The sequence below is a fragment of the Ruditapes philippinarum genome, unplaced genomic scaffold (assembly GCF_026571515.1).
Source record: "Ruditapes philippinarum isolate M1 unplaced genomic scaffold, ASM2657151v2 ctg441_1_1_1_1, whole genome shotgun sequence".
NCBI classification, from domain to species: Eukaryota; Metazoa; Mollusca; class Bivalvia; order Venerida; family Veneridae; genus Ruditapes; species Ruditapes philippinarum.
This window is the reverse complement of record NW_026856228.1, coordinates 181,299-192,644: the sequence shown is the minus strand read 5'-3', so window position 1 is coordinate 192,644 and position 11,346 is coordinate 181,299. Positions and strand designations below refer to the sequence as shown.

The window sequence follows — 11,346 nt, the reverse complement described above, 5'->3', positions numbered from 1 at the left end:
GGGGGGGGGGGCTAAGGTAAATCACTTTGGTATCAGCAAATATATTGTTAGTTATATGATTATATAAAAGTCTTTGTTCAACTTTTTAGTTGCATTATTTTAAGGGATTGTTATCCATCATGCACGTCATATTGTATTATTATATGTATATACTTTTATTTATTGTAATTACAACTATTATAATAGTTATAACAATTACAATCACATTTATAATTTTAGGTTCACATTGGGTGTCAAATCTTGTACACTACCTTCTTCACGACGGTCCCTTAGACGAATTCGATTCTCATTCTCCTTGGCTAATTGATTATTATGACATTGAAGATAAATACAAAAGACAAAAAGAAAGAATTTTAACAACGCATTACACACTAAAGCGCCTTCCAACAGATCACTTTGCAAAAGGTGGAAAAACTATTCTTATCTATAGGAACCCAAAGGATTCGGTCGTCTCGATGTACTATATGATGCGGAAACAGAACATTGTAGGAAACTTTAATTTGTCATGGGACAAATTTCTTAGTTACTGGCTTGACGGGAAAAGTAAGGTTCATGAAATTAAATCTTTTGTGATTTTTCATTTCTTTAGTTTAATACAATTGAGATCATTTAGAAAGAAAATCGTCTTTTCACATAAACACTCCAAGACTCTGTAAAATAATAGTCCTCAATATGTAGAAACGATTTAAGTTCTGTAAAAATAAATCATCTGCTGTGATAAAATTGTTAATGATTTTAACAACACGGATGTGACCTCTTCTATTTACGAAAGTCATTTATACTATCATCATAAATAGTTAAATAGGGTTGATATATTCTTTATTGTACAACAATAAAAAATAAAGAAGAAATGCTGGCGAGGCAATCTTACTTACTTTATAAAAACGGATATACGTGCTTTCATTCATTCAACTAGTTTAAAAATGTTCTCATTACAGTAATATTTGGCTCATATTTTGACTTCTACAATCAGTTGCAGCAAGATCTCGAAAGAAATCCAAATTTAGATATACTTATTGTTCAGTACGAAAAGCTTAAGAAGGTAAAGATGATTATAGCCTAGTTTTGTACCAGAAACAATTGCCCATACTTTTAAAAGGATATAATTCTACTCATATGCCGGCTCGGGCCTGAACCAATGCTCAAAGTCGGCACCCGAGATTCTTCTTTTCGGATAAAAAATCTGGAAAGTTTACTCAAATTATATAAATGTAAAATAGATGAAATATGTACACTTTATATGCCATAAAAACTAACAATTTTACACTTAATAATAACAAATTCTTGATAAAAAATGTTTATTCCTAAACGCTTTGGGCTTAAAACTGTTTTAACAATATTTCAACAGTAAGGTAAGGTACCAAACAAAGATGTAAAGACTCCGAAAGGAAACAAAAAAAAACTTTATTTATAGAATTGTTTGCATGAAGTACGCCGCATACAGAATTACCTTGGTTTGAACCTCACAGAAAAGCGTCTTGAGGCTGTAATTGACAGGTGTTCATTGAAGAAACTGAAAAACGATGTAGACAGTGGAAAGGTTAAATCAGATCTTGTCGACGACAAAGGAAAGTCTGTTCTATACAGGAAAGGTACATGTATTTTATATCTGTGTACTGAAGCAACAGTTGTTCCTTTATGCAAAAGCATGTCGAGTTATATAACTATACTATCGAATTACAATGTCTGGTCCGCAGTAAAACATGTGTTTTGTACATAGCTTTGCATTCACTCAGACCAAATATTGATCGAAACTGTTTTAAGCATATTAAGAAATCCTAAGACTTACATCAAAAAATTTTCACCGTCTAGACGAACGCAAGTTTGTCCTTGGTCATCCTTATTATAATTCTGTTTTGTTTTAAACGATCTCAATATCGTTTTTGTTTATACATCAACGGATTATGTAAGTCGTCCAGTGAAACGAGAGTACCGGTATGTCTCTTGATTTAGCCCTGCTGTACATATTCCTTGTTAAAACTCTGCGTCTGTGTACGTACTTTTGAAATGAGCTAGAACTGCCCTGCCACAATTTCCTTATTGGTCACTATTCGTCAATTCAAAAGTTCCAGCGAAATCAGCTTGACACAAAATCCTAATTTTTTAAAAGTAGTAACCTAAAATTCCAATTGACGATGCCGATTTTGCAGCTTCTGACGATGATTTACCACCAATTATTACTAAGGTAAAGACACAAAAGTCAATCGGTACTGCATTTTATGCTTTTTGAAAAAATATTAATAATGGATCAGTTTGAACAGTTACACGGACGTAGTCTTTGAGATTCAGTTCCAGTTTATACCTTAAAACAGCTTTTGTTCCAAAACAAACATTGCAACCAATCAAGGTCTTGCCTGTAATTGACTCCCCATCCTTTCCAAACAAGTATAATATCATTTATGAACAGCCAGAAAAGTTAAAGCAGTCTACGATCTGGTGGATTAAATCCATATCTTAAAATGATCACTTGCTCATCGTCTATTTCTTGTACACCTGCAATGTCGAACGTTATTTTTATAAGACATCACATACACGTCGTAGTACACAAATAGTAATACGTACAGGAGGTAATATAATACGGGGTTGCACCATAGTAGGACAGGTGAAGACTATAACGTAAAGGGTTGTCTTGAATTGTAGTAAAATGAATTTCAGGTAAACATGTGACTAGAGACGTACATAAACATTATTTCATCTATCGGTCTTGTGACTTTGTTTTTGACAGAATAGTCCTACAGACCAGTCATTTAAAGATTAATGCAATAATAGTTTCATCCAGAATATAAAATAGTTGCGTCTTGCGTCTTAACCAAAAACATCCATTGCACTTAAAATGGTTGAATTGGTTGCAGATAAATTGAAAATACCTTTTATGCATATTTCAGGTATTATTGGAGACTGGAAGAAACACTTTACAGTTGCACAAAATGAACAATTTGAGCAAATAGCAGAGAAGAAAATGGGAAACAGTATATTTAATTACAAAGCGTGGAACTGATGTTATTTCTGTGTTACAAATATCCGTATATGGTTTTAGTTTTTGTTCTGGTTTGAAATAATTTTCAGCAATGTGATTTTATCTGTTTTAGTTTCTAAAAGAGGTGGTCAAACTTGTTCATCATGTTGTATAATTTATTTTTTATTTTTGTATAAAAACTTTACCTTACAATTTTAAGACATTTTAAGTATTGAGACATTTTTACAACAACAATCTAAAGAATCTTATCAATATTTGAGTTTGTATTGTACATAAAAGGAATATTTGCATAGCAAGCATTTTTTTGTGAGGGTCATATAATAAATAACCTTAAACAAAGGATAATTTTCCGATCTCTTCATTAAATTTTATGTAATATTGTAAGTCCTACTAGTATGTATTTAATCAAAATAAATGATCCCTCAGCGTTCATGTGATGAAATGAATAAATGAGATAAGCAATTATGCTTTTGCCGGAATTAATTTTATTTAATATAACAAACATTGTTTTTTTTTCAAGCATACCAGCCTTACTTATAACTTATTTATTCAAAGGAATATTAAAATACTTTATCAGTTACTGTTACTGTTTCAGGGAAAGGAAAATACAACACGCTAGTACAAAAAAAAGTGTAAACTTTGACAACAAATACGTATTCAAAGAATTGTATGTGGTATCATTTGAAACGGTTATGAAACAAAAATATATCAAAATAAAACTTCCATAAACCGACCCATGTTTTGGAAAAAAATATGTTTATTCTTTGATTGTCTTAAGTAAATAACCTGCGTGAAATACGCTTTACTTTCAAAAATCATCAACATGACATGCGATTTATATTGAAATTTCACAAGCGCATACGATAATTGGGCTTATATAATAAAGTAATCACAATTAAATGCTTCAGGTTTTCATCGACCAATGTTGTTACATTAAAAAATATCACAAATGTTTTGTGAACAATAAGTTTATAACATATTAACTTGCCCGTTGCCTATCATCATGCTATTCTCTTTGTCAATGAACGAATTTTGGGAATCATTCTTATTTTCAAAACAATTAATCACATGTTTATACTTCCAATAATGATTCCAATGGACTGCTACATTATCACCTTCGAAAATGATTAATTCATTACAAGAGAAGTTTTTTTTCTTCTTTTTTTGTGTTGATGAATATTTTAATATTTGTATCTGACAATTGTTGCACCAACTAGAAATTAAGACGATATAATTACAGCAACAAGCTATTCAAACCGTTTTAAACTCTTCAATTTATAAAATGTTACACTTCATTTATTAATAAATCAAATAAGCTAAATATTGTGTTTTCTATTGAATTTGAATTTGAAGATTAAAAGTGCTTTGCGTGTTAAATAATATACCGTATATCAAGCTATTCAGATGAGTAAGACAGGATGAGCGTTCGCGTGCATTTTATCAGATGATTTTCCGTCTTGACATAGGAGGTAGTGATATGCTATCAAATCCATTAAGCTGATAAATTCTACATTAAAATAAAAGGTCAAACGTGCCTCATACGTTATTATATCTAGGACATTTATATCAAGGCCAAATGCGATAGCATGTGTGTATACAACACAATGGTATAAGTGCACTTTGGACAAATTTATTTTATCAAGGCCAACATTGAAAGCAAGTTGAACAACCTTGGATTTAAATAAGTTGCACTATTCAACTATGGCGGAAACCAGTGAGGTAATATGTTTTTTATCGTCATAGAACATTATAATATAACAAAACACTTTTTTTAGCAAAACATTTTAGCCTTTGATTTCAGAATAAAAAATTTAAAATATACAGTGTAACAGATCATGGTATTGAATGCACATACATTTGAAGGTTGAATTATGGAGCACAATGAAGATATATTAAAAGATAGATAAAAAATAAACTTTAATTCGTTTAAAGATAATAAAAAGATAATATAAAGACATGATGCTGTTGTTGTACAATAAAATAATATTTTGTAAAAGAAACACCTGTCACTTCACGGAAAGAGTAAATACAGTATAATTTCCCATGCAGTTTCTTTAGACATATGCGTAATAAACATAAACGTTTACGAATTGTTATCTTCAAAACTGTATGTTTACAATGACTCATGTAGGTGTAATTATGTAGTCATTAATTATAGAAATATAGCGTTTATTGAATTTAAATGAAAACATCAAAGGTTTTCATTTTAAATCAAACGGTCTTGAAAAGTTACTATACCGATCAGATAAAAGATAATGATTTAATTAGCAACTATAATATATCGGTAGTATATTACAATATTAATCTTTCATTTTGTCAGAATATCTTTATCTCTCAATTTGGTTGTATTTATCTATTGATTTATGTACCATCAAAATCCAACGAAAGACAACAACGAAAATAAACGTAAATTTGTAAGATTTTTAAATCACATGTGCTTCACTTATAACTATGTAACTTTTACGTGTTAACTTTTTGTCAACAAAAAAAATATACTTAATGTTTTGGAAAAAATGACAGATGTCAGTCTATCTTTAGTTTGCATTTTTATGACACTTAAAATCATTGCTTACTCAGTCTATCAAAAATCGTATCATGAAAATATAAAATTAATATAAAAGTTCAAAATCTACATTTAGAAAAGTTTAAATCAAAGTCTGAGACATGAGTACATAAACATTGAGTTTAGTTTGACTGCATAAGCTCTAAAATTGGCTTATTTGCTATTAAGACCAGTTTACTATTAAGACCATTTTGAGTTAGCCCAGTTAGTAATAGAGAGAATTTATTGTATTGAAATTAAAATAGGACAATAAATAAAGTATGGAATTGGAAAAAAGTTTTGATCTGTTTTTAATTAACTTAACTTTCAGATCAATACCAAATCATAGTTTTTTAAGGGTGTCAAAATACGTTGTTGTGTAACACAAACACATGCAAATTAAAAGACAATTAAAATTCAAAGCCGTTACTATAACATTGTATAAGGAAAGACCCTGTGGAGGAATTAATTAAACGATTCTGTTCTAAATGGTAGTTGTAAGTTCAATACCTATCCCCCACTAGTAATTCCATGTCCAAAATAATAAAATAAAACTGTATGAGAGAAATATAACAAGACGTTCATGAAAGACTGGACATTTAATACTTGTCACGTGACACTTTAAAGTATAAATGTTGTGATAAATGGAACTCTTACTTCCCTAAGGTTTAAATTACATATTTTAAAAAAAATATTTAAACAAGTCAGAGTATAGCAAATATGTTGGGATAGGTATTAAACATGGTAACATGGGTCAATCACATATATGACTTTATTATAGATTTTTATCTCACTGATCAAATTCTATGCTCACAGAATAAAAATATTTTGATACTAATTCTAAGACAAAACCTGCCAATTAAAACAAGTGAGGTCTATATTTAAATAGTGTAATTATACTCAAATACAATTTCCTCACTGTCTTAAAATTGTTCATAATTCTCCAAATTGCAAGGTAAATGTTTGTTTTATCGGGATATAACTAAATTCATATATATTGTTGTCAATATTACTTTTTGTTTCGTTTTCTATTTTGACAAAACTTGTTATAAGGTTTTCAAATAACGTTATGTTATTTTCGTTTAAAAGAAAGATAAACCAATACTTCTATGGTATATAACTGTCTTACTATGTCAAAAATAAGTTTCTTCTATATCATAGTATGATGAGACAGGAACGAGTAAGGTTATGATGCTTGAGAGCGAAGACGGTGGACAAATTAAAGTGATTGACATTGGTGGAATTATTTTTCCTATGCCCTTTTTCGACAGTGAAGAGGCTGTACTAAAACGGCTCTCCTTAGTGAAGAATCTCCAGTATAAAAGCGGTGATGTAATGATATGTAGCTATCCGAAAACAGGTAAGTTTTTGATTTGGCAATTTATTTTAATTGTCTTAATTCTAAAGTTAACAACAAAATGACATAAATAAAGTCATATTTCTGTTTATATTTAAAAAAGTATTTAACTATATATTTGCAGCTTCCATTTTACGTCTAAATGTGTTTTATTATTGATGATACCGGTACATTTGAAAAGACTAAAGTGCCTCTATCTAAACGATATTCTGTAGATACTTAGTTTATGCCCGATTTTTGAAAGTAAAATGTGTTTAATATACCAAGAGTTATATTCCAAAAAAATGTTTCTAAACAATATTCAAGTTCATTATTCAATAGAGTGAGTTCTTTTGCTAGATCTTTCAATTTTGAGTTATTGTTTTTAATTATCACATACTGACATGTTTTGAAACCAACTGAAACAAAATCCATTGTAGGAACACACTGGACAGCCAATCTCATATACTTCCTTCAGCATCCCGATGGTCCGTTGGAAGATAAGGTTTCACATGGTGGTTGGCTAATAGATTTATATGGCATAAAAGACTCTGAAAAAGATGAAAACAGAAGACTTTTAACATCACACCTACATCCAAAACGTCTGCCAAGAGACCATTTTGCAAACGGCGGAAAAACTATTCTTGTCTTCAGGAACCCAAAGGATTCAGCCGTCTCGATGTACTACATGATGCGAAAACAGAAAGTTGTTGGTGATTTTAATATATCATGGGACAAGTTTCTTAGTTATTGGCTTGAAGGAAAAAGTATGTAATTTTACAATATGTCGTATTTAATAAAAGTAGTGCAGTAATACGAATAACAAATAGTTATTTTACATAGTTAATAAAAGTTTAAAACAATTGAATTATAAACGGTATAAATTTATGTAAAAGAATGTTTATGTTCCTACTTCGTCATGAATTGTGTTTTTTCCTGCATCTAGATTTCACAATTATCAACATTTGTGCAATAGTTTTTGAAAATGTAGTTTTGTTTCAGTCTTATTTGGATCGTACTTTGATTACTACAATAAATGGCAAGCGGAACTCAAAACTAATTCAAAAATGGATGTTCTTATTGTTCAGTATGAAAATCTGAAAAAGGTTAAAATTTATTTATTTTCCAATCTTTTATTTGTTAATTTCTATCTATAATATTTCACATTTGTAACTTGAATTTCATTGGTCAAGCGTGACTGTCTGTCTGATAAAAATCTGTGCAACGTATTCTCGTTTATTTTTTGTTATTACTATACAAGAAGTTAACACTTATCTGAATTAACGTAACAGAATTGATGAATGGAACTTATTTTACTTGTAAAATAACAAAAACATACACATATTTTTACTTTTAATCCGATTTCTTTACACGAGGTTAACACAATCAATTTGATTTCAATATGTATTGTTTTTATAAAGAAGTGTTTAAACGAGTTTTGCCGTATATATAATCACATTGGTTTGAATAATTTTATTTCTATCACATTTAAGATTATTTAATGTAACTTGGCATTAGAACAAAAGGTCTGACTCACCTATTGTCTATCAAAGTCACACATCAGTTGACACGATGATCGTCGTATACAGAATAATTTATATCTGAACAGTTTTTAACAGATTCAGCGTGTACGGAATAATTTTAATCTGTATTAAATTCACAGAACAGTTTACACGAGGTTCGCCGAATACAGAATTATCTCGGTACTAATCACTCAGATGAGCGTTTACAAGAAGTTATAAATAGATGTTCTATCGATTATTTGAGAAATGACGTTGAAAGTGGAAAGGTGGAGACAAGTCTAAAAGATGATAAAGGAAAGTCGGTGCTTTATAGGAAAGGTAAAAACTTTAACAATAATGGTAGAAAGATTTTATCATTTTTTTGTTTGAATCAAGAATATAGACGATGTTCACACAAAATGATGGATAATTTACATTATCAATGCATTGTTCTTTCAGATGTGTAAGGGTAAAAAATGATAATTTTCAAATAGTTAAAATTTTCTTTAACATGATAAGGTGAGCAAAAGGAGGTTTCCTTAAGTCGGAAATTAAGATATTTTTATGATATAAGACCATTTTACAGGAAATGTTCAACATTTTGAAATGCTACAAATGGCAATTTGAAAATCTCTGAATAAAGGAAGCGATTTATACATAAGAATCTATATCATAAATAATAGTCATCCTTTGTGAGAAATAGGCAGCTATTATTTCATAGTAATGTAGTATACACTACGGGTGATCCCGTGACCAAAATCGTACAATGGGCTCATGAAATGGCGGCCTAAACGCCTGAAAGTCGAAAAGGTTGATGTACATGTACATCTCGTTATGCAACATTACAAAGGATGGAAATTGTTATGACGCCCAAACTTACAATTGTACAAGATGACATGCTAATTTTGCTCAAAATGCGTTTCTTTGACTGAAAGCAAAGCATTTTAGTACCTGTTGCCCCACTGTGCTAATCACCCAAAACAACCTTTTCGACTTTCAGGCCTAAACAGAGATAAGAACAAAGTAACTGATAACAGAACATTGCGTGGATTTTATACAGGGGTTCTGTGCGACCTAGTTTTACATATAATGCTTACCTTAATTTTACTGTTTTAAACGGGCGTTCATGCCGCCCTTTTATGTTCCCATGGTGCGATTTTGACCAAGTGTTCATCCGCAGTGTAGTATAATCAAAGCACAAACGGCGCTGAATTGGTTTGGGTCTCAGAATGTCAGAAAGGTGAAGGTTGTGAGATTTTAAACCAATTTGTTTGTTTAGTGTCACCAATTCTGTTTCCAATGTTATACCTATAGTAAATTGGCTATAAGACTAATTGCATCACTGATATTTAATTCAACGTTTATTTGGCTTCAAAATTTTTTTAAAAAAGCAAAAAAAATAGCATGAGTTGCCCGAACTGGGGTTTGAACTCCAGATCTCTCGTTTCCTAAGCGAGCGTGTTAACCCCTAGACCATGGAGACTTATATGTTAACAGCTTGAAGAATTTCATATTATTCTAAATTAGAGTTTGTAACCCATATTTTGTTAACGGTAAACCTGTTGTTTAACGTTGTTTAACACTGAAGTAAATAATCATGGAGCTGAATATAAGCATGTATATCTATAAGAATAACACAATATTTGAAGTCTTCGACCAATCAGGAGCTATTTTTATGTAACGAAAATTAATGCGCCTGTCATTTGACAATCTTTACGCAGTGTTCTCCCCTTTATTTTTCGGCGTAAATGTACATATGAATGGAAGTAACCGCTTCGAGGAGTTTGGACTACTTACGGCATTTGCAAATAAGAACATTAGGGTCTGAAATTTCGCTACCATTATTTGTTTGGTCTGACGACCCAAACAAATAAAAATGATTAAAGTGGTCGTCAAAAATAATTATATAGTTTATAAATTAATCTAAATTGAAAAAGTAAATTGACGAAATATGCTGTTGACGCCTAAAGAAACATTGTCTTGTCAAAAATACCGGTGCTTTCTAATAAAAGTATGTTCAATTTCAAGCGAAATAAAATTATCAAATATTAATCTGAATTACTCTAATTTTTAGTTTAAGTTTGTTATTATAACTCTTAAAAGTAAATCAAATGATGCCACAGTATATATATATATATAGAAGGAGGGTAATAAGCAAAACAAAGAAGGAAATTTCAGGTTTATATAGATTGGAATACACAGATGAAAAGAAGCGCATACTGCCATCTAAAAATATACCCTTTCAAAACATATAAACCAAACCATGCAAACACAAATATTTCAACATTTGATTTCAGGTATCATTGGTGACTGGAAGAATCATTTTACAGTTGCACAAAACGAGGAGTTCGAGAAAATTACAAATGAGAAAATGAAAGACAGTATATTCAACTATAAAGCATGGAACTGATTGCATTTGTAATCTTCTATGAACTCAAAGTTAACTTACATAATTAGCATACATCATGTTCATTGTTGTTTTGAAAACAAAAAGTTCTAATCTCTAAAAGTACAAACATAATCAGAGTTACATAAATCCCGTCGTGTTAATTGTTAAACAACATGAAATCTGAAGATGACATATTGTCAAAACTAAAGTTATGTTTCTATTAGATTAATGATCGAGAAGATAACAAGTGTACTTGGTTTATTATGTCGTGTCTATTTGTACCTTTGAAATTAAATAAATAGTAAAACTTCGTGTTGTATATGAATCCCCAGAGAGTATCAACGATTTAAGAGAGACTTGTACATCATACGTTTTATCACTAAAGCAGTTTAAACTATATATGAAGCAATTAAACAAGTTAGCAGTTTGTGATAAATTGTTTTACAATATAACGAACCATCGTATTATGTTACCAACAATTTAATAAAGTGACTGAATATTTAGCAATGAAACATAATTTTAATCAATGCTTTTGAATATCAAGGATGATAAAGATAACTTGATATTTCAACGCTGAGCGTGTTTCTCAGGATAGCTACA

General features: G+C 30.2%; 2 protein-coding genes across 2 annotated transcripts; both read left to right on the top strand.

Annotated features, from left to right (window-relative positions):
- Nucleotides 1–219: 219 nt before the first annotated feature.
- On the top strand, nt 220–4,253 carry LOC132745876 (sulfotransferase 1C2-like; the record flags this gene model as incomplete). Its single annotated transcript, XM_060734883.1, has 4 exons — nt 220–543; nt 939–1,042; nt 1,415–1,592; nt 2,886–4,253. Coding segments are annotated over 4 exons (719 nt in total), but the record flags the coding sequence as incomplete, so codon positions are not given.
- Nucleotides 4,254–4,581: 328 nt separating this feature from the next.
- On the top strand, nt 4,582–11,056 carry LOC132745868 (sulfotransferase 2A1-like). The gene is made up of 6 exons (XM_060734870.1): nt 4,582–4,696; nt 6,681–6,879; nt 7,296–7,622; nt 7,858–7,961; nt 8,519–8,696; nt 10,655–11,056. Exons 1-6 carry the CDS (start codon nt 4,679–4,681, stop codon nt 10,765–10,767), a joined length of 939 nt encoding a protein of 312 aa, XP_060590853.1. The 5' UTR covers nt 4,582–4,678; the 3' UTR covers nt 10,768–11,056.
- The last annotated feature ends 290 nt before the right edge of the window (nt 11,057–11,346 follow it).

Bases quoted from the DNA above. Each gene is read 5' to 3' on its own strand.
- LOC132745868 (XM_060734870.1), top strand. The intron at 6,880-7,295 runs GTAAGTTTTTGA...AATCCATTGTAG, and splicing joins ATGTAGCTATCCGAAAACAG to GAACACACTGGACAGCCAAT. The intron at 8,697-10,654 runs GTAAAAACTTTA...ATTTGATTTCAG, and splicing joins GTCGGTGCTTTATAGGAAAG to GTATCATTGGTGACTGGAAG.